Source organism: Nymphalis io, chromosome 24, assembly GCF_905147045.1.
Source record: "Nymphalis io chromosome 24, ilAglIoxx1.1, whole genome shotgun sequence".
In the NCBI taxonomy this organism is placed as follows: Eukaryota; Metazoa; Arthropoda; class Insecta; order Lepidoptera; family Nymphalidae; genus Nymphalis; species Nymphalis io.
The window spans coordinates 1,216,977-1,239,329 of record NC_065911.1 but is presented as its reverse complement, the minus strand read 5'-3'; the positions used below and the strand labels follow the sequence as shown (position 1 = coordinate 1,239,329).

Below are 22,353 nucleotides of genomic sequence, written 5' to 3'. Positions count from 1 at the left end.
ATGTCAGTGTCAGGGCACAATTTAAAGTTTGATCTTTCAGCAAGTAATTTAACTATATTTATTAAATTCTCACCCTTTTTTGAGGTATGCCATTAATCTGTATATTAGAGCGCCGAACCCATTGCTCATTCCTACTGTGGCTTTCCTTTAAGTCCTAGATCAATGTCTTTAAGTAATTTAATTCCGCTTGCAAACTATGGATTTTAGATAATTCGACCTCAAAATTATCTATTCTTTCATTAACACTTTTTACAGGTGACTCGATGTTTACAATCCTTCCAGTCCACTTCTTGACCGTATCAGTAACTTTTTTCAATTCCTCAGTTATAAAAGTTTTGAATGACTCGATAGTTAAGCTTAATCTATTAAAACGCTCGTCGAAATGAGACATTAAAGAGTTTGCATCAACGTTTAAAATAGAATGCTGTTGAGACGTGGTCAGCTCCTGGGGACTGCTTTGACCAATCTTTTTAGAAATTTTACAATTAGGACACTTCCATTTGGCCTTATTCATTGGCAACATTTTCTTAAAATCACCTTCTGATAATCCAATACATTCGTGATGGAAGTTACCTTGACATCTAACGCATTTAATAGATACTTCAGGTTTTAACATATCCATACATTGTTTACAATCCATTTTGTTTTATAAGGTGAGGCAGGTAAACAAAAAGAAACACTATTACTTTGCTTTATAAAAATGTCACGTCCAAAACGTCGTAAGCGCCGTGTATTCCGTGTCGCTTACGCGTTTTATACAACACACTGGCCACTCCACTAGTTTACACCAATTATTTCGATATTTTCGTTAATTTTAAGTTTTAATGTTTATTATTTTAGTTTTTATCAAGCACATTTAAACTTGAGTATCTAATACACTTTAAAATAGTTGTTCACTTCAAAAATATATCTTTTAATTTGTTATAATTAATTAATTAGTACGAATACGACGTATGCGTATCGTGGTACAAAAGGCACAATTATACGTGGTACAATTTTGTACAAAAGGCGGTCTTATCGCTAAAAGAGCGATCTCTTCCAGACAACCTTTGGGTGAAGGACATGAAATAAATAAAGCGGTAAGGAGGTGTGTGAATCATCTCAATTTTTATTTTTAAAATAAATAAATAAATGTATATATATATATATATATATATATAAATATATATAAATAATATATACATAAACATACATATATAATATATAAAACAAAACATTAAAAAAAAAGAAGAATGTTATTATGATAATAATAATAATAAATAGCAATAAAGTGCGGCAGATAATAAAACAACACTCCCTGATAATTATAAAGATAAATAATATGCCTTGAGTCGGATTTTAAATGTGTTAATAGTTTGAGATTTTCTTAAGTGGAGTGGTAAAGAATTCCATAGGCGAACTGCTTGGACAGAGAAAGAATTGGTATAAAAAGAAGAGTGAGAAGGAATTTTAAGAATTAGATTATCGTCAGATCGTAGAGTGCGGCCGTGCGAGTCCTTAAGGAATTCAAAACGGTGTTTAAGATAGTGCGGAGAATTTGGATGAAAAAGTATACAGTAAAGAAGAGAAAGAATATGAGTATTCCTGCGAAGACGGATTGGGAGCCACTCGAGTTTTTTGCGAAATTCAGATATGTGGTCAAATTTGCGGAGTCCGAATATAAACCGAATACAGAGATTTTGAATACGCTCGATTTTATTTTATTGCTCCTCTCTTAGGTCAAGATAGCAGGTGTCAGCGTAATCAAGGATGAGCAGGAGGATGGCTTGAGCTAACGCAATTTTGGTAGGAATAGGTAGAATATTACGTAATCTACGAATGGACCCAATTGAGTAAAACATTTTCCTGCTCACTTCACCTATTTGTGACATCCATGAGAAATTTTGATCTATATATATATTCCTAAATTTTTAACTTTGCTGCTTAATGGAATTACTGTATTGTTAAAGACAACAGGTGGAAAACAAGAATAGTCTACACGGGGTAATAATTTATAACTGCCAATTATAATAGCCTGGCTTTTAATAAGATTTACTCTGAGACCAAAAGAAAGACTCCAATTTAAAATTTTGTCTAAGTCAGAATTAATTAATCGAATAGTATGTGGTAGGTCAGTAATTTTGGAATGGGCATAAATTTGGATATTAATTGCCAAAAAATTGCTTATTTCTCTTATGTTAGAAGCATATTAGAGTATGCTAGCTGTGTTTGGAACCCACAATATAAAAAATATATTGAAGGTATTGAGGTCATACAAAAAAATTTTATTAAGCATCTGAACTTTAAAATTTACACTAACACAAACTACAAGGATGCCTGTAATCTTTATCGCATATCCAGCTTGACAGATCGACGCGAAACTTTAGACATGTTATTTCTATATGATTTGGTCTCTGGTAAATTAGATTCCCCTGAGATGCGCTCGCGTGATCTTTTTAATGTACCTAACAAGCGAACTCGTAATGCATATTCGAATCTATTATACGTCCCTTTATCCAATACGCGTTACGCTGCAAACTCTACGCTATTACGCATTTTCTCACTATATAATAAAAGATACTCACACATTGATATATTTAATCGGTCAATTAAATCATTTAAAAAAAATATTCTTAGAGCTTAAAATTCAATTTAACCAATCACACTCACACAAACTCACGTACACTCATCCAAATTCACGTACACTCACACAAACTCACGTACACTCAGACTTACACACATACAATCACTTATACACATGCAAATAACAGTGTCACTGAATAGCCACACTCAACCACAACATAGTCTGTGTCGCCTAATCGAATTGTACTGTTTATTTTTTAAACTGTGTGTTGCTACTTCTGTTAACTTTATTTTGTTTCTGTCTGTATATTGTATTTTTTAATATTAACATATTTTGTATCATGCTGTTGTTTTCCTTAAATAAATAAATAATTTGACACCACTAGACAAATGCCACTTTTGAGGAGAATATTTGAAGCTCAATATTTAATTAAAATGCTGTGGTTTTGGGTACACGAGTGGCAGACTTTTATTCGACACATGTACAAATATCATTCACCACACAGATTGATTTTTTGTCATGAACACTAATGGAGTAATCGTGTTGTTCGCAGACGATGAGCGAGAAGTTTTTCGAAGGCGAAAAGAAGCAAGAGCTGTTGCAGATAATGCAAGAAGTACTCCAAGAAATGAAGTCAGAAATAAATAACATGGACTGGAGTGTAGATGGTGATGAAATTATTTAATCCGTCGTAGATTTACTTGGTTATAAGATTTTTTGTAAGCTTATCTGGGTAGGTAATACCTTACTCGTCACATATCGCTGACTCATGGGCGTTGCTGCCCACTTACCATCAGATGGCGCATTTGCCAGTCTGCCTACCTATTGTAATAAATAAGAACGTATGACAAACTATTTTGTTTTGAGTAGATTTTTTTTGAATCAATTGTAACGAAAAGTAATAGCAAAAAAAGTCGAAGAAAAAAAAATGTGACATCAAGTTGCTGCCATAGAAAGCGCATTGGAGTGAGGAGTTCAGTCACAGCGCTGTCACTTATTTAAGCTGTCGGTAGGTATGCACCTGACGCCCCCTATGTGTCCGCAGACCTGCCGCGCCACCAGGACCGGCGCTACGCCACCGCCAACTCCGTGTTCTACGCGCGGCGCGCCTCGCCCGACTCCGACACGGCGGAAGAGGCCGTCTGCTACGAAAACTATAATATGGACGACTACGAGATCATAGACTCCGCCGACGAGAGCCTGTGTTGCAGCGAAGCCTTCGATACTTCGACGGTGAGTTTCAGTTTTGGAGGGATATTCTTTCCAGCCAATAGCCTGTCTGAATAATGTAATGTGATATATATTCTACCGCCAAACAGCAATAATTAGTATCGTTGTGTTTAGGTTTAAAGGCGAGCGAGCCAGTGTAGCTACAGGCTCAAGGGACATAATATCTTAGATCCCAAAGTTAGTGGTGCATTGGTGATGTAAGGAATAGTAGTAGTAGTAGTAGTAGTAACAGCCTGTTAATGTCCCACTACTGGGCTAAGGCCTCCTCTCCCTTTTGAGGAGAAGGTTTGGAGCTAATTCCACCACGCTGCTTCAATGCGGGTTGGTAGAATACACATGTGGCAGAATATCAATGAACTCAGACGCAGTTTTCGCGTAGGATGTAAGGTATAGTTAATATTTTTTACGACGCCACTGTCTATGGGGGGTGACCATTTATCATCAGGTGGCAAATCTGTCCGTCCGCCTATCTTTATTCTATAGAGAAAAAGAAATAGTTTTTTTTTCGACTTGTATGCTGGGTATGTTATTTCGTTCTCCACTGGGTGTTGATGACAACCCGCTAATGTGTGTGCAACGGACCGCAGCGCGCGGGGGGCACGCGGGCGGCGGGCGGCGCGTGCGCGGCCGTGTCGACGCGGCGCGCCTCGCTCGACGTGCAGCGCACGGGTGAGCCACACTTCCGTAGCGATAGTCTAATGTGTCGCGGGGGGCGCGCGGCCGTGTCGACGCGGCGCGCCTCGCTCGACGTGCAGCGCACGGGTGAGCCACACTTCCGTAGCGATAGTCTAATGTGTCGCGGGGGGCGCGCGGCCGTGTCGACGCGGCGCGCCTCGCTCGACGTGCAGCGCACGGGTGAGCCACACTTCCGTAGCGATAGTCTAATACTACGACATTGATTTGATTTGATTTGATCGACTTTGACGAACCGGTTGGCTTGGTTGGTAGATACTTGCCTTTTCTCGCCGAAACTTGTGGGTTCGATTTCCACCCAGGACAGACATTTGTGTGCATGAGCATGTCTGTTTGTCCCGAGTCTGGGTGTAATTATCTATATAAGTATATATTTACAAAAGAAAAGTAGTATATGTAGTATATCAGTTGTCTGGTTTCTATAGCACAAGCTTTGTACAAGCTTAATTTGGGATCAGATGGCCGCGTGTGAAAAATGTCCCAGGATATTATTATATTATACTACCACTGCAACGAATGGAATCATTAGACCCTGAACAGCCGGCGAATAAACATAGCTGGTTCTTTTCTTAGACTTCAAAAGGACATGGCCAATTTCTGTATGAGCGTAGTTATCGAGTTTAATGTACACTGATGATCTTTGGTGTTTCCTATTCGGGAATATATGCACATTAAATTGTTATAAATAAAAAACTCAGAGAACTTGTCATTACAATCGACGGACGTAAACAGTTTCGTAATTTCATTAAAGTTTTAATCCGGTCGCTGGCAATAAGTGTAGATTATGATGTTGCTATTAATAAACTTAAGGGGCTTTTAAAAAGCGAACAGTTGTGATTTTTACAGTTAAGTGATGTGGTTTTTAAGTATAAAAAACTTAAAATAAACCAAAAGAGTATAACTAATCACTTATTTATTAGAAAAATCAGATACAAGCATAAATATAGGATATATATATTCTTTTGCAATTGTTATCTGTACTTATTGTGATATTCATCAATTGTTATTAATTTGTGGTCTAAGAATCCTAATAGAGCTTAAATATTGTTCTGGTGTCTTGGCCAACCAAGTTACCCAATTATTGTCATAACATGACAAATACATTCAACTGTGCTGTTCCCTACAGGGCAATTACTTTATTACTTTATACTTTATTGTACACCACAAAGAAAAAAATTTACAAAACATGGATACAACATAACTAGGAATAGCATACAACTTTGGCGATCTTATCGCTACATAGCGATCTCTTCCAGGCAACTAACGCTGTAAGGAATAACTCATAGGATACGAGGTAGGTGGTGCTGTAATAAAAAATAAAACAACATTTATCTTTTTTTTTTTTTTTATAGAATAGGAAGGTGGACGAGCATATTGGCCACCTGATGGTAAGTGGTCACCAAACGCCCTTAGACATTGGCATTGTAAGAAATGTCAACCATCGCTTATAGCCAATGCGCCACCAACCTTGGGAACTAAGATTTTATGTCCCTTGTGCCTGTAATTACACTGGCTCACTCACCCTTCAAACCGGAACACAACAATATCAAGTACTGCTGTTTTGCGGTAGAATATCTGATGAGTGGGTGGTACCTACCCAGACGAGCTTGCACAAAGCCCTACCACCAGTTAAAATCTATAACAAAAACAAACTAATAAATAAATGTCAATATAAATATAAAATACAAATATATCAATCAATATCAATTTTGTGATTAAAATTCATCTCGTGCTTGGCGGTGAAGGAAAACATCGTGAGGAAACCTGCATGTGTCTAATTTCATTGAAATTATGTCACATGTGTATTCTACCAACCCGCATTGGAGCAGCGTGGTGGAATAAGCTCTAAAACCTTCTCCTCAAAAAGGGAGAGGAGGCCTTAGCCCAGCAGTGGGACATTAACAGGCTGTTACTGTTACTGTACTGTAAATATATCAATAAATAAATTATATTTTCAATACATATTTAAATGATAGGTATATAATACAAATACAATATACAATAAATACGACAAGTCCTCAAGCACAACGAGTACTAAAAAAAGAAAAGCAACGTAGAATCGCGTGGTAGAAGGTATCAGACCGTAGAGATAAACGGGTTGAAATTATTAGAAACTAATCGAAAAAACATTAATACAGTACGCAACGAAGAATTTGCAAGGACATTACATTGACCTGCCTGAAAGCCGAGATGGCCTAGTGGTTAGAACGCGTGAATCTTAACCGATGATCATGGGTTCAAATCCGGGCAAGCACCACTGAATTTTCATGTGCTGAATTTGTGTTTATAATTCATCTCGTGCTTGATGGTGAAGGAAAACATCGTGAGGAAACCTGCATGTGTCTAATTACATCGAAATAATGTCATATGTGTATTCTACCAACACGCATTAGAGCGAGAATGAAAGAGGAGTGGAATAAGCTCCAAACCTTCTCCTCAAAAAGAAGACGAGGCCTTAGCCCAGCAGTGGGACATTAACAGGCTGTTACTGTTACTGTACATTGACCTATGTCATAGACAGAATCAGAAAAGTAAACACGTTCCGTTTTAAGTATTTTGTTTTTGTGTAACGTAAAAATAAAACATCTTGAAAACAAACAATAATCCATTTATGAAAAGATAATTTTAGTAATTGCAACAAATACCAAACGTATGAATAAAATATTCCTAATAATGCTCTTATTAGAAACTTTTTTGTCGTTCTTTGTCTACGAGCATGGTCATGAACGAAGTTGACAAACGTTACTTTGAATTCATCTTACGTTACTTAATATTTTGAAATAAAAACTGCCAAGTTCAGAGAGATTAAAAACTACGTAGAAATTTATTTTTTCTATTTTTATTATACAATATATTTATTATGTACTTGTACATGGAATGTACTTTTTTGGCCGTCTCATTTTGTAAGGTTGCATTTGTTGATTCATTCTTTTCAAATCGCAGTATAGTTATATATAGTTATATAATTATAATTTAATATTATTGTATTATCACTTTTTTTGTCAAATATTTATTAAAAAATATACGTCAATATGTTTATAATATAATATAAAATATGTGTATAATATGTTCAGTATAGTATGTACACAATAATTTTAATATACACCTTAATTTAATTTTTTCGCAGTTCTTTCGAAGCTAAGTCGGAAGATCAGCTTGAAGCTAGTCAGCTTTGTCGACTGTCTCAAGGACACTTACTTTGGAACATTACAACGGTACATATATATTCATCGATGTAATAAATTACAAAAACATTCATAAGGCATTCTCAACGGAGGCCGGGCTACCTATACAAGGGACGTCGATGCTCACGAGTCTCACAGTTCGATGCCCAGCGACTGTGGGGCTAGAAGTGTGGGGCTATGCAGCACGAGGCGAGCGACGACAGAGAATTACGTTACAAAAATATAACGCCCACCGAGTCTCGAATCAGAAATTCCTGCGCTAATATAAGCTAGCCATCAGTGGCGGTAAAGTCCGTCTCTCCCGCCAGCTGCCTGGAGTCGCTGGAGGGCGGCTGCCGGCGCGAGCTGGGCGGGCGGCCGGCCAGCGAGGCCATGCGCCAGCTGCTGTGCGTGGCGCGCCAGGTGGACCTCACGCCGTGCGCGTCGTTCTCGCTGCTGTCGGACGTGCTGGACTCGCTGCGCCGCCTGCTGTGCCGCCTGCGCCTGGCGGGCGACGCGCAGGAGGCGTGCTGCGCGCTGAGCGCGGCGTGGCGCCGGCGCGCGGCGCTGCACTGCGCGCACTCGCTCGCCCCGCAGCGCCTCGCGCGCCTCATCTCGCTGCAGGTGCGTGCCACGCGGCGGACACGACGCATGGTAGAGTCGTGCGAGATATCTGAAAACCATTATAGGCTAGTAGCAGAGTGTCGCGATCATATATAATATTTTTATTAAGTATTTGACTTAATTGGAAACTCGGATGTTCATAATATGCGCACGGTACACGTAGGGATCCATAAAAGTTTTATAAAACGATAAAAGAAATTTAAAAATATATCATTAAACACGAAAATAATCATGTCACTTTGCATCAATTTAAAAACCTTCGTAGTAATTGTTAGTAAATAACAATCATCATTCATGTTAGAATTCGATATAACAGATTTTGGAGAGACTAAGCGTCGCGCACGAAAGATATCAGTCAGCGCTCGCTTCGCTCGAGACCGCTTTAGCGAGCCACTTACATCACACGGAGGATATCAAACTAGCTATAAGGAAAAAGTGAGTATGTGCAAGAGAACAAATTATAACTATATAAAATATATTGCATCTAAGATTGTAGAATCTACTTTTTTCGACCTCTGGTTAAAGAATGAATTATTTGACGATCTTCTAAATCTAGTGCGTAGCTTAAAATACTAAGTTTCGTAATATTTTATTAATTTCAGATACGCACCGTCGTTTGCACGCTTGTGTCTAGAAAGCACGTCCATGTGTGATCTTCTAATGTATGGAACACCCGAACTCGGTCGCGAGATCGGTAAGCTTAGACGAAACATATTATTGATATTTTCACATATTAAACACAACTGTAAATCGAATTAATTAACAGTTATATTTATAAAATCAACCTGTATTCTGTATAATGGCATGTGTTACTCGGTAGCGATGGATGGCGGTAATAAAATCTGTCAGTTTCCTGAATCGCGCTGTCTAGATTCCCTACTGAATACATATAAAGGTGATTTTGTTAAAATGATCAGACAAAATAAATTATAGTGTGAACAGTGGAAAGCCCTTAAGTTCATTGCCAGTTTGATCCCCCGATATTAGTTCGGCGTAAATAATTATTATAAAAACTTAATACATACATAATCTATTCCAACCAAGAGAGGAGCAAATACACATAATTTTGGTCAGTCATCTTAAATTATCTACGTTTTTTATTACGGATTCACGAAGAACGGTGTCTTAAATGTCTGCAAAATTGATGTCGAAACTTTTAAAGTAAAATTAAAGTGGATATAAGTAATTAAGTGTAACAGTTTGTTTACTTTTACTTTTGCTACAATTGAAATATGTAGATGATTTATATCCGGCTCGAAGGACCATTCATAGTTTCGTAACTAAGGACGATAAATATGGTTTTTTTAAACTTGTGTATTACATAGGAATTAATTTATTTATTTTATTTATTTATTTAATCGATACACCACAGTATTTGAAATATGGCACTTAAAACAAGAATACGATAAAATGACAGATACAATTTCAAACACTTAATAGGCATATACAGCATTAATAGTTACGTTAGCCTCCAATAACAATTTTTTTAACAATACTCTATTTAATAAATACTACAGACTGCAATATAACACGCTTATTAATTATTTGACATTCAAACAATTAGCAAAAAAAATAAAAAAAAATGAAGTAAAAAAAAATAAAAATAACTAACAATAATTACAAACAATGATAATATAAGATTTTTAGAGATAATACCGTAATTTACAAAGTTCTAATATTAAGTAGAATATAACAAACTAAATATAACAGTAAAGATATCACAATCACAATAAAGCTCCCAGCGTTAATTTTTTGCGAAAAAGAGGTAGTGAGTCGTGAAAAATGTCAATGCCATCACTGTTGACTTTATTATATAAGTTTATGAGGTGGTTGAGTGGAGAGTATTTACCTATATTTGATTTGGAAGTTCGAGAGGAGAAAATTTTTTTAGAGGTTGTCTAGGTGCAGTACGTGGCACTGCTATGTTAATATTTTGTAGTAGATCTGTTGCATCCAAGTGGTTATTCAATAATTTATAGAGAGTAATTAGAGAGGCAATTTCGCGGCGTTTTTCTAGTGCACAGTCCAAAATATTTTAAACGTGATTCATAGTCGGCCTTATAAGGGCAACTGTTACTTCTACTAGCCAGTAATTTTGTAAATTTGTGTTGTATGCGTTCTAACCTTTCAATGTAAATCTTATAATGCGGATTACATACTACAACCGCATATTCTAAAGCGCTACGTATAAACGAATTGTACAAAGTTATGATAGTTGCCGGTCTCTTAAAATCATTGCAGTTACGTCTGACAAAACCGAAGCTTTTCCAGGCCTTCGTGGCAATATGATTTATGTGAGTGTTAAATTTAAGTTTGGCGTCGATCATAACACCTAAATCACGAACAACCGAAACTTCCCCGAGCGGTTTGCCCTGTAAGCTATACTGATGTCTTATTATGTTTTTATTTCGCGTAAACTTAATAAACTGGCACTTATCGACATTTAGTTCCATTCCATTCAAATCACACCATTTTTGTATGGAGTTTAGATCGTCTTGGAGCAATTTGCAATCATTCATGGATGTTATAGAGCGGTAAATCTTTAAATCATCAGCAAAGATAGAACATTTGCTGTTCTTGATACAGTGTGCAATGTCATTGATAAAGATGATAAATAATATTGGGCCTAGGTGTGATCCCTGTGGAACACCAGAGGTCGCAATAAACTCATGAGATTTGTAATCACCGAGTGTAACTCTCTGTACTCGATCAGATAAGTACGATCGGAACCAAGATAACAGGGGGTCATGAATGCCGTATAACCTAAGCTTGTAGATTAAGATTTTATGATTAACTTTGTCGAACGCGCTACTGAAGTCGGTATAGATCGAGTCAACCTGTTGTTTATTGTCTATGCACCCAGAAATGTAATGTATGTAAGTTGTGAGATTTGTAGTGGTTGACTTACGCTGGCAAAATCCATGCTGATCACTTGTAATCATGGTATTGATATATTGGGACAAAATTGGGGTAATTATACTTTCAAAGGTTTTGGATAATACGTTTAACATTGAAATCGGTTGGTAGTTTCTTACATCGCTCTTTGATTTCTTTTTATGAATTGGTAAAATATTAGCTTCCTTCCACTTCGTAGGAAAAGTTGAAGTCTGAAGAGATGTGTTATAAATAATTTTTAATGGGAGTGCGAGTAATTTACACGTTTTTCTGAAAAAAAGAGGAGGAATGCCATCAGGACCAGCTGACTTGCTTGGATTTATTGAACGTAATGCCTTCGATATAGTACGTTCATTTAGTGTGACGTGAGCGAGAGACATTTGAGAATAAAAGTCCGGACTTTCCTCTACGAATTCTACACAAGGCTGCAAAGAAGAATATGAGGACGCAAAGTTCTGTGCGAAAAGATTACAAATCGCTTGACCAGAATGGGCTGTGGTGTTACCTAGTGACATTTCAGATGGGACCTCGGATTTAGCTCCACGCCGTTTTTTAACAAAACGCCAAAATTTTAAGGGATCGCGAAAGATTGAATCCTCGACTCCGGAAATGTAACGGCCGTAACATAATTCAAGTAGATTCTCGACGCGCCTACGGCTTCTTGCTAACTCTAATATATCTCTAGGATTCTTATAACGTTTGCACAGTTTCCTAACTTTCTCCTTTTCGTTAATTAATTTTATCAGGGAAGATGTGAACCAGACAGGATATTTAAATGCTTTTGGCTTGATTTTTGGAACATGAGAATCAATTATAGCGTACAAGATATTATACAATTTTTCTACCATAGCATCGACATTCCCGCAACTCCCTAATTCGGAGTACCAATCAAACTCTACTAAACATCTGTTTACCACGTCGTAGTCTGCCTTTCTAAATAAATATGTAGCAAATATTTTATTGTATAAAAATTTATCGGCATTAATTCGCAAAGATATTTCTAGTGCTGGATGGTGAGGATCAACGTTACTTAATAATTCGCAAGCTTCAATTACTGTTAAATTGTTAAAATTATTCATGACCAAATCTAGTATACGTTGATTGTGATTCTTAATTTTGTTGTATTGTGTTAGTGAATTGAGTGACAAAAAATCGGCAAAAGGGAATCTCAAAATATTATCGGTATGGTCGGGTTTTAACAGATCCTCGATTTCGTCCAGCCGCCAATTTAAAAAATCCAAATTAAAATCCCCCAAAACTACAACTTTACCAGGGTTAGATTGCATTACAACACTTATATTGTCCAAAATGAGGTTTAAACTTTCCAACGAGACAGGCGGAGGAATATACACTGCACAAAATAAAATGTTCGTAGAAACTCCATTTTCGGATACTTTTACAGAAATCCATAGATCTTCACCATTACTTTCCAAATGTTCAATTCGTCTAGATTCTATAGATTTAGATACTGCAATAAGTACTCCACCACCAGTCTTGCGTTGAGAGGAGGTTGACTGACGATCTCTTCTGTAGATGGTGTATTTATCCGTGAACAATTCCCCGTCCGCAACAGTGTCATCCAGCCATGTTTCGGTTGCAACAATCATCTCATAGGTAGTTAGTAATGTTGCCATTTGTATTTTATGCAATTTAGTTTTCATTCCACGAAAATTCTGATAGTAAACCTTGAATTTTGTTAACTATCTACGGACTAATAGTAAATAAGAGATTCTCATTTTAAAGATTGTTCAAAGAATTGTAGCTTTTGATTTGTTTAGCAGGTGACTGATCATTTTTCCTAACGAATATCCGACCATTGCGAATCCATACGTATCTTATTCCTTTTTCTTTTGCAACGATCCTGGTGCGTGCATGTAATGCTTTGTAAAAGGGGGAAAGATGTTCAGAGACATATATATTCGACTTGTTACCGCTGTACCCCTGATCGCCTGAATTCAATCTTTCGGTTTGTCTCTTCTTATTGAACTTGGATATTGCAGCGATGATACTGTCTCTGACTTTTGTATTACGCAGTTTGACAATTACCGACCGGGGTCTGTTATTGGTTTCATCCATTTTCCGTACCCTTGTGCAAGACAATATATCGGTCTCGGGAATAGGCAGTGAGACGGTATTTCCGAGTTGATTAATAACCGAGTATAAATTTTCAGATCGATTCTCTGGAATACCGCTGATTTCCAGGTTGTTTTCACGCGAATGTTGTTCAATAAGATTTAGTCGAGCAGATAAAGATTCAACAGTTTGATTTAGGGTACTGTTGTCTTTTGCAAGAGACTTAATTTTTTCCTCGGAAACTGCCAAATCGGCCTTAACTCGGTCGTATTCGAAACTCAGATACTCTACAGATTCTTTTAGTTCATTTAGTCTTTTCAGTTCATCTTTTATAAGCTCGAATTCTTTGGAAAAGAAAGTGGAAACAGCTGATTCAACAGACTCTTTTACTGTATTTTGGATGATGCGTTTAATTTGTAACATGTCTGGGTACTCCTTAGTTGGAGAATTCGATTGTAATAAAGTATCTTTACTTTTTTTTCGCATTGTGACATTATTACTCTGTTCATTGTCTGTTTCCTTGTTGTCTTCGAAGTGAATGTTTAATGATTGTGGTACCAAACCCGTTGGTCGAATAGGTGTATTTGTGTTGTCACTTTTAGGTTGTTTACAACGACATCCGTGGCACATCCAAGAGCTCTTGTTTTCTTTTGACATTGAAGTAAATTTGTGATCGGATACGTTGGCACACAGTAAGTCGAAGTATTGCTTGCACTTTGAGCAAACGAGGTAATCTCGACCTTTGATATTGTTGGGACAAGCTGCGCAGATGATAGTATTTTTATTATTTGACATTTTAGATCCGAAGTTTACTTTCTTAAAAACTTAGTTAAAAATTATTTGAATATTTTATTTCAGTTTTAGCGGGGTTCGAACTCAGAACTACCAGTGATTTTGCATTTGTTTCTTCCAGTGTATCCACTAGACCAAATGTTCAATTAACTATGCAGGTGAAAATAAGGTACCATACTTTAGTGGTAGAAATCGTTGATACAATTTGAATTTGTTGTGGCAGCTTATTGTCACATTAAAGGTTATAAAAATTTAGCACTTAAAACGTGTTGTTTTCCGTGTATATAATAAGTTTCACTTGATTCCTTTGTAAATGTAATATAACACTGTGTTTTTTAATACGATTTTACGTTGTATTTAATGAATTAAAGCGATTATTAACACTGATTATTTTTGTTTCAATAACTGTAAATTCACTTAGTTATTTCAGTGTATAACACTTGTACTTAGTTATTGACTTATAACACACAATTCACCACGGTTTATATACGGGATTAATAACAAATACTTTTTTAAGAAATAAATTGTTACGGAGACTATGTTTACTGTTTGGCTGACATCTGTCAATTTCAATTTTTTTTTACAATGTCAATTTTAATTTTTATTTTATTTAAAAGTAAAGTAACAGCCTGTAAATGTCCCACTGCTGGGCTAAGGCCTCCTCTCCCTATTTGAGGAGAAGGTTTGGAGCTTATTCCACCACGCTGCTCCAATGCGGGTTGGTGGAATACACATGTGGCAGAATTTTGATGAAATTAGACACATGCAGGTTTCCTCACGATGTTTTCCTTCACCGAAAAGCACGAGATGAATTATAAACAGAAATTAAGCACATGAAAATTCAGAGGTGCTTGCCCGGGTTTGAACCCACGTTCATCGGTTAAGATTCACGCGTTCTTACCACTGGGCCATCTCGACTTCATTTATTTTATTTGTTAATTTCAATTAATCATAAGCTAAAGTGGTCCAGTTGCTAGAACATCTCAATGGAGCTCAAGGAGGAATTAAAATAACGTGCACATTTGTGTGTGATATAAAAAAAGTGCGTGATTAAAGTAAAGTGTAAGTGGTTCTGCACTGTCGCAGGTCGCGGTCAGTACGGCGTCGTGTACGCGGTGCGCGGCGCGTGGGCGGGGCACAGCCCGGCCGCCGTCAAGTCCGTGCTGCCGGCCGACGAGCGCCACTATCACGAACTAGCCATGGAGTTCTTCTACACGAGGTCAGCTCGCAAACTCCATTATATCGATCTCCACATCTACATCTACATACGGGACCCCTATTTATCTTTGTAACAACTGGATACATCTGGCGAACGCTTTTTACGTCTATAATAATTATATAAAAGCCCTCACGGACGTCGGTGACGAGTACTGACGCGCGAACTCCCGTCGGCCGCAGGAGCATCCCGGCGCACCCGCGCATCGTGCGCCTGCTGGGCTCGCTGGTGCAGCGCGGCGGCGGCGCGCCCGGCGTGCTGCTCGTGTCGCAGCGCCGCGCGCGGGACCTGCACGCCGCCGTGCGCGCCGGACTCTCCTTCGCGCAGCGCATGCGCATCGCGTGCGACATCGTCGAGGGTACGTACGGCGCCGGACTCTCCTTCGCGCAGCGCATGCGCATCGCGTGCGACATCGTCGAGGGTACGTACGGCGCCGGACTCTCCTTCGCGCAGCGCATGCGCATCGCGTGCGACATCGTCGAGGGTACGTACGGCGCCGGACTCTCCTTCGCGCAGCGCATGCGCATCGCGTGCGACATCGTCGAGGGTACGTACGGCGCCGGACTCTCCTTCGCGCAGCGCATGCGCATCGCGTGCGACATCGTCGAGGGTACGTACGGCGCCGGACTCTCCTTCGCGCAGCGCATGCGCATCGCGTGCGACATCGTCGAGGGTACGTACGGCGCCGGACTCTCCTTCGCGCAGCGCATGCGCATCGCGTGCGACATCGTCGAGGGTACGTACGGCGCCGGACTCTCCTTCGCGCAGCGCATGCGCATCGCGTGCGACATCGTCGAGGGTACGTACGGCGCCGGACTCTCCTTCGCGCAGCGCATGCGCATCGCGTGCGACATCGTCGAGGGTACGTACGGCGCCGGACTCTCCTTCGCGCAGCGCATGCGCATCGCGTGCGACATCGTCGAGGGTACGTACGGCGCCGGACTCTCCTTCGCGCAGCGCATGCGCATCGCGTGCGACATCGTCGAGGGTACGTACGGCGCCGGACTCTCCTTCGCGCAGCGCATGCGCATCGCGTGCGACATCGTCGAGGGTACGTACGGCGCCGGACTCTCCTTCGCGCAGCGCATGCGCATCGCGTGCGACATCGTCGAGGGTACGTACGGCGCCGGACTCTCCTTCGCGCAGCGCATGCGCATCGCGTGCGACATCGTCGAGGGTACGTACGGCGCCGGACTCTCCTTCGCGCAGCGCATGCGCATCGCGTGCGACATCGTCGAGGGTACGTACGGCGCCGGACTCTCCTTCGCGCAGCGCATGCGCATCGCGTGCGACATCGTCGAGGGTACGTACGGCGCCGGACTCTCCTTCGCGCAGCGCATGCGCATCGCGTGCGACATCGTCGAGGGTACGTACGGCGCCGGACTCTCCTTCGCGCAGCGCATGCGCATCGCGTGCGACATCGTCGAGGGTACGTACGGCGCCGGACTCTCCTTCGCGCAGCGCATGCGCATCGCGTGCGACATCGTCGAGGGTACGTACGGCGCCGGACTCTCCTTCGCGCAGCGCATGCGCATCGCGTGCGACATCGTCGAGGGTACGTACGGCGCCGGACTCTCCTTCGCGCAGCGCATGCGCATCGCGTGCGACATCGTCGAGGGTACGTACGGCGCCGGACTCTCCTTCGCGCAGCGCATGCGCATCGCGTGCGACATCGTCGAGGGTACGTACGGCGCCGGACTCTCCTTCGCGCAGCGCATGCGCATCGCGTGCGACATCGTCGAGGGTACGTACGGCGCCGGACTCTCCTTCGCGCAGCGCATGCGCATCGCGTGCGACATCGTCGAGGGTACGTGCGCCAGGCTCGCCCCGTCAAACCACTGCTATTGTAAGAAGCTCACGGCTGTCGCCCGCAGGCATCCGCTACCTGCACTCGCTGGGGCTGGTGCACCGCGACGTGAAGCTGAAGAACGTGCTGCTGGACGAGCGGTCCCGTGCGGCGCTGTCGGACCTGGGCTTCTGCGCGGCCGAGGCGCTGCTGTCGGGCTCGCTGGTGGGCACGCCCGTGCACATGGCGCCCGAGCTGCTGGCCGGCATGTACCGCGCCGCCGTCGACGTGTACGCCTTCGGGATCCTGTTCTGGTGAGCTGACGGTGGTAGGAAATAACCGACTGAACACGTTCCATAGTCATTATCGTAGGGGCGTTGGCGCGGTTGCCGCGCTGTCTCCAACATGACGCCTCAACTCCTCACACTCGATCACTCACCTTTTTATCTCTTACAAGCATCATAAACGTGTTTTTAATAGTATAGAGTGGCGAACGAGCGAATGGACCACCTGATGGTAAGTGGTCACCACCGATCATATACATTGGCATTGTAAGTAATGTTAACCATCGCTTACACCGCCAATACGCCACCAACCTTGGGAACTAAGATGTTATGTCCCTTGAGTCTGTAATTACACTGGCTCACTCACCCTTCAAACAGGAACACAACAATACTAAGTACTGCTGTTTTGCGATAGAATGTGTACAAAATATCAGCTCAATCGGTTATGTGGAATAGTTAAAAATTCATTTGTAAAATTTAACCTGCGTTTTAATATGTGACGTTAAATAAAATATTTGGTTTTCGGCTTGCAGGTACTTGTGTGCTGGGAATATCAAACTGCCGTCCGCTTTTGAAACATTCCAAAATAAAGAACAGTTATGGAGTAAAGTGAAAAGAGGTAGCGTGGATATGTTTATCAGTTTCGTATTTTAAATAACAAATTATAATAATAGACTGTGAAATTCTGGAAGACGCTTTCGAGTTAATAAAAGGGCTTTGATCATAATGTGTAGAAAAAAGTCAGAGTTGAAGACGAATTGGACATTTGATGGCTGAAATACGCATTTAACGTTTTAATGGGATTACAATAAGATTTCAAATTATTTCCCTTGTGCTTGCTCACTTGGCTCACTCACACTTCAACACATATACATATTGATGTTTGTCAGTAGATTCATTGATGTGTGAGAGGTACCAGACTGGTTTGAAAAAAAGGCCAACCACTGGCAAATAAAGATAAACTTCGCGTCCCAATTGTACAAAATTATATTAAATTAGATAAACTAGGTTGAACAGATCACGGTAGCATGCGAAAGCGATCCCGTGGCTATCTTCGTTAAGACGGAAAGGGTACCGCTGGTTTTTTAGTGGGTGTTCCGATGTTCGGGGTGCACTCGGCGCCTTGGACACAGGCGAGTGCCACATACCCCCCATATTCCTGTGAGAGAAACGCGTAACGCGTTTTTCCAACGTTAAAAAAAAGGTTGAACAGTAGATGGAGATGTGCTGCCATATATCCATATGAGTCGTGTTAACAAAATTGTTGCTTCTCCACTAGGTCTCCGCCCGGAACGTCTCCCTCACTTCTCGGACGAGTGCTGGGAGGTGATGGAGTCCTGCTGGGCGTCCGAACCCTCACAGCGAGCTCTGCTCGGAGACGTACAGCCGAAGCTTGAGGCGATCCTGCAGAAAGCACTAGATGAGGACAAGGGACACGTGACATACGAACCCACGGATTACAAGTCTGAAGATGACAGCCTGGACATGACAGGCCTTGATGTGAAATGGGAAAATAAATGTTAGTACATCGTGATAAGGAACTTAATTGCATAATAATACATGATACTTATCATTAAATTAACATCGAAGTGTTTGCGTGATAACGTTTATTCATATCAAGGTCATTTTTAAAAGGATAAATAAAGCAATATTTTTAAACAAGCTTCAAAATCAGAGTGAAATTGTAATTAAAAACACATATATATATATAATAGAAATAAACTCCACAGGACCAAAAGGTAATATCGCTTTTTATGTGTGGATTTAAAATGTGTTTTAGATGCGTTTCGATAAGTGCAAGTATTAAGTGCATACAACCTATTCATACATTCTTATTGATTATTCGATTGTGATTGCGAATGCTATCGATAATTCGGCTTATTTGAAAAATTAAAATCAAAAATGTATTGTTAACTCAGCCAGTTAATAATAGCTAAAAATAAAAATTGTTCAAGAATGAATTATCTGAACAAATTAGGATTAGTCTCAAATTATTAATAATTGAAGTGAAACTTATTTTTGGTGCGATGTATGTAAAATTTTAAAAATTAATTTGAGTGCAACGTTTCTGTGTTTAACGTTTTTGTGAAACGATTTATAAGTCATCATCCCATATGTATAAAATACGAAGTAGAATTCTAAAATTAAAATTAAAGAATTAATATCGTTGCTACAGTTAACCCCAGTTTTTGAAAAGCTGATCAAAGTTATATTAACAAATTTTACTTTAATCTGATTGGTCATTGGTCAGTGGAATCTGATCACGTGATAAACGACCAATAAGCGTTCAATGTTTAGTTAGATTAGTTAATCGGATTTTAATCGTCATTTCAGAATCTGGGGGGTTGCGTTTCAAAAAACTGTTTGACGTATAAGATAAATGAGCTATTACTAATAAAATAATTGCGTGTGATCGATTATCGTATGAATTATCGTATGAATGATAATTAATTCCAAATTAAATATATAAAGTAAATTATAAGTAAGTATGGTTTACATCTATTTAATTTCTCAAAACACTTCATTTCGATTAAAATTTATTGTTAAAATCATTGCAAGTTAGGTCTTCGTCTGTGCAAGACCTCAGAAAAAATATATTCTACTTATACATTAATAATAAAGTGCCTTATGACATTGAAGACTTTGTTTTTCACTATAAAATACAAAATCATTTTCAAGGTTAATTTTAAAATATAAAGATTTTTTTTAAATTGATGTTAGTTAGAAATCTGATTACATTAATAGCTTACGTTAATCATCGAATTCTTAAGATGAAAGCGATTCGAATGGTTCGAATCGACTTTTAATCAAAGTTAACAACAAAAATCGATTCAATAATCGTTTACAATCTTTAAACTTTCGTCAAATCGATTTCGTTTGCTTGTCTTGTTTAAAATTATTATACACGAAAATTTTATTCAATTAAGTTAAAATGAAAAAAAATGAACATTTGACATACAATTATTTTCCCGCTAAAATAGCTGTCATCGAAATAGTCATATAAACTTATATTAATATTTCAAAATTCGAATGCCTAGTTTGTTAACATGTAAGTCAAGATTATACTCGAATTATTGTTTTAAATTAATTATATCTGTGATTGATAATTATAAATAAGTCCATTGCCTTATGCATAGTTAAAAAATAAATTTATTGTTTTAATATTATTTATTTATATTCTGTTGTTATTTCGAAATTTTGTTGGACGTTTAACGTTAATGAAAATAATTGTTTGAAAATGTTTTTAAAACTAATTTCGCTCGTTATAGTTATATTACTTACTTTAATATTTACCATTATCAACATAAAATACTGTTTTAATCGTCTATTTTAAAACTAGTATATTTATTATTTCAATAGTAATCAGTCATTTTTTAAATAAAAGTATTTATTTTTTCAAACCTACATTTTCATGAGAGTTTCATTGAAATAGATTTTAAGATAATAAAATGTGTATAATATTTTTACTAAAAATAAATGAATTAATAAAAAAAGGTTTTAGTTTTATTCTCAGAAAATGTCTTAAAAATTTATTGAATTTGAGTCTCCTTTATTTATTATTTAAGTTACTTCCGATGGGATCGGTAATGTTGTATTTCTGGACAAACCCTCTCTTCTAGAATATAAGGTTTGGAGCTTATTCCACTACACTTTCCAATACTGTTTGGTGAATCCATATGTGCAAGGCCGAACCGGTGGTAATTTCGTATTTTAATGACACTAAGTAATTGAAATGCTTCTATGTTGAATAAAGTACTAGTACTACTGGTGGTAGGGCTTTGTGCAATCTCGTCTGGGTAGGTACCACCCACTCATCAGATATTCTACCGCAAAACAGCAGTACTTGGTATTGTTGTACAAAATTATATTAAATTAGCAAAACTAGGTTAAACAGTAGATGGAGATGTGCTGCCATCTATCCATCTATCCACGTGTCATAATAACAAAATTGTTACTTCTCAACTAGGTTTCCGCCCGGAACATCTCCCTCACTTCTCGGACGAGTGCTGGGATGTGATGGAATCCTGCTGGGCGTCCGAACCCTCACAGCGAGCTCTGCTCGGAGACGTTCAGCCGAAGCTTGAGGCGATCCTGCAGAAAGCACTAGACGAGGACAAGGGACACGTGACATACGAACCCACGGATTACAAGTCCGAAGATGACAGCCTGGAAATGACAGGCCTTGATGAGAAATGAGAAAATAAATGTTAGTACATCGTGATAAGGAACTTAATTGCATAATAATACATGATACTTATCATTAAATTAACATCGAAATGTTTGCGTGATAACGTTTATTCATATCAAGGTCATTTTTAAAAGGATATTTAAAGCAATATTTTTAAACAAGCTTCAAAATCAGAGTGAAATTGTAATTAAAAACATATATATACATATATATAAAATAGAAATAAACTCCACAGGACCAAAAGGTAATATCGCTTTTTATGTGTGGATTTAAAATGTGTTTTAGATGCGTTTCGATAAGTGCAAGTATTAAGTGCATACAACCTATTCATACATTCTTATTGATTATTCGATTGTGATTGCGAATGTGATCGGTGATTCGGCTTATTTATAAATTTTAAAGTCAAAAATGTATTGTTAACTCAGCCAGTTAATAATAGCTAAAAATTAAAAAATAAAAATTGTTCAAGAATGAATTATCTGAACAAATTAGGATTAGTCTCAAATTATTCATAATTGATGTGAAACTTATTTTTGGTGCGATGTATGTAAAATTTTAAAAATTAATTTGAGTGCAACGTTTCCATGTTTAACGTTTTTGTGACGTATAAGATAAATGAGCTATTATTAATAAAATAATTGCGTGTGATCTTATGATCGTATGAATGATAATTAATTCCAAATTAAATATATAAAGTAAATTATAAGTAAGTATGGTTTACATCTATTTAATTTCTCAAAACATTTCATTTCGATTAAAATTTATTGTTAAAATCATTGCAAGTTAGGTCTTCGTCTGTGCAAGACCTCAGAAAAAATATATTCTACTTATACATTAATAATAA

At 38.8% G+C, this 22,353-nt stretch overlaps 1 protein-coding gene across 2 annotated transcripts in view; it reads left to right on the top strand.

Annotated features, from left to right (window-relative positions):
• LOC126777970 (dual serine/threonine and tyrosine protein kinase-like) overlaps positions 1–22,112 on the top strand; it is a 52,021-nt gene extending 29,909 nt beyond the window's left edge. Inside the window, exons 10-22 of one of the 2 annotated variants that reach the window (XM_050501327.1) lie at positions 3,117–3,231; positions 3,609–3,796; positions 4,381–4,462; positions 7,614–7,701; positions 7,980–8,274; positions 8,591–8,709; positions 8,877–8,968; positions 15,121–15,253; positions 15,433–15,608; positions 17,125–17,350; positions 17,854–17,939; positions 18,600–18,839; positions 21,288–22,112. In XM_050501327.1, coding sequence (XP_050357284.1) covers positions 3,117–3,231; positions 3,609–3,796; positions 4,381–4,462; positions 7,614–7,701; positions 7,980–8,274; positions 8,591–8,709; positions 8,877–8,968; positions 15,121–15,253; positions 15,433–15,608; positions 17,125–17,350; positions 17,854–17,939; positions 18,600–18,839; positions 21,288–21,517 — 2,070 coding nt within the window. In that variant the 3' untranslated portion in view covers positions 21,518–22,112. The remainder of the gene's footprint in view (positions 1–3,116; positions 3,232–3,608; positions 3,797–4,380; positions 4,463–7,613; positions 7,702–7,979; positions 8,275–8,590; positions 8,710–8,876; positions 8,969–15,120; positions 15,254–15,432; positions 15,609–17,124; positions 17,351–17,853; positions 17,940–18,599; positions 18,840–21,287) is intronic. The other variant, XM_050501325.1, reaches the window with a different exon arrangement.
• Positions 22,113–22,353: the final 241 nt, after the last annotated feature.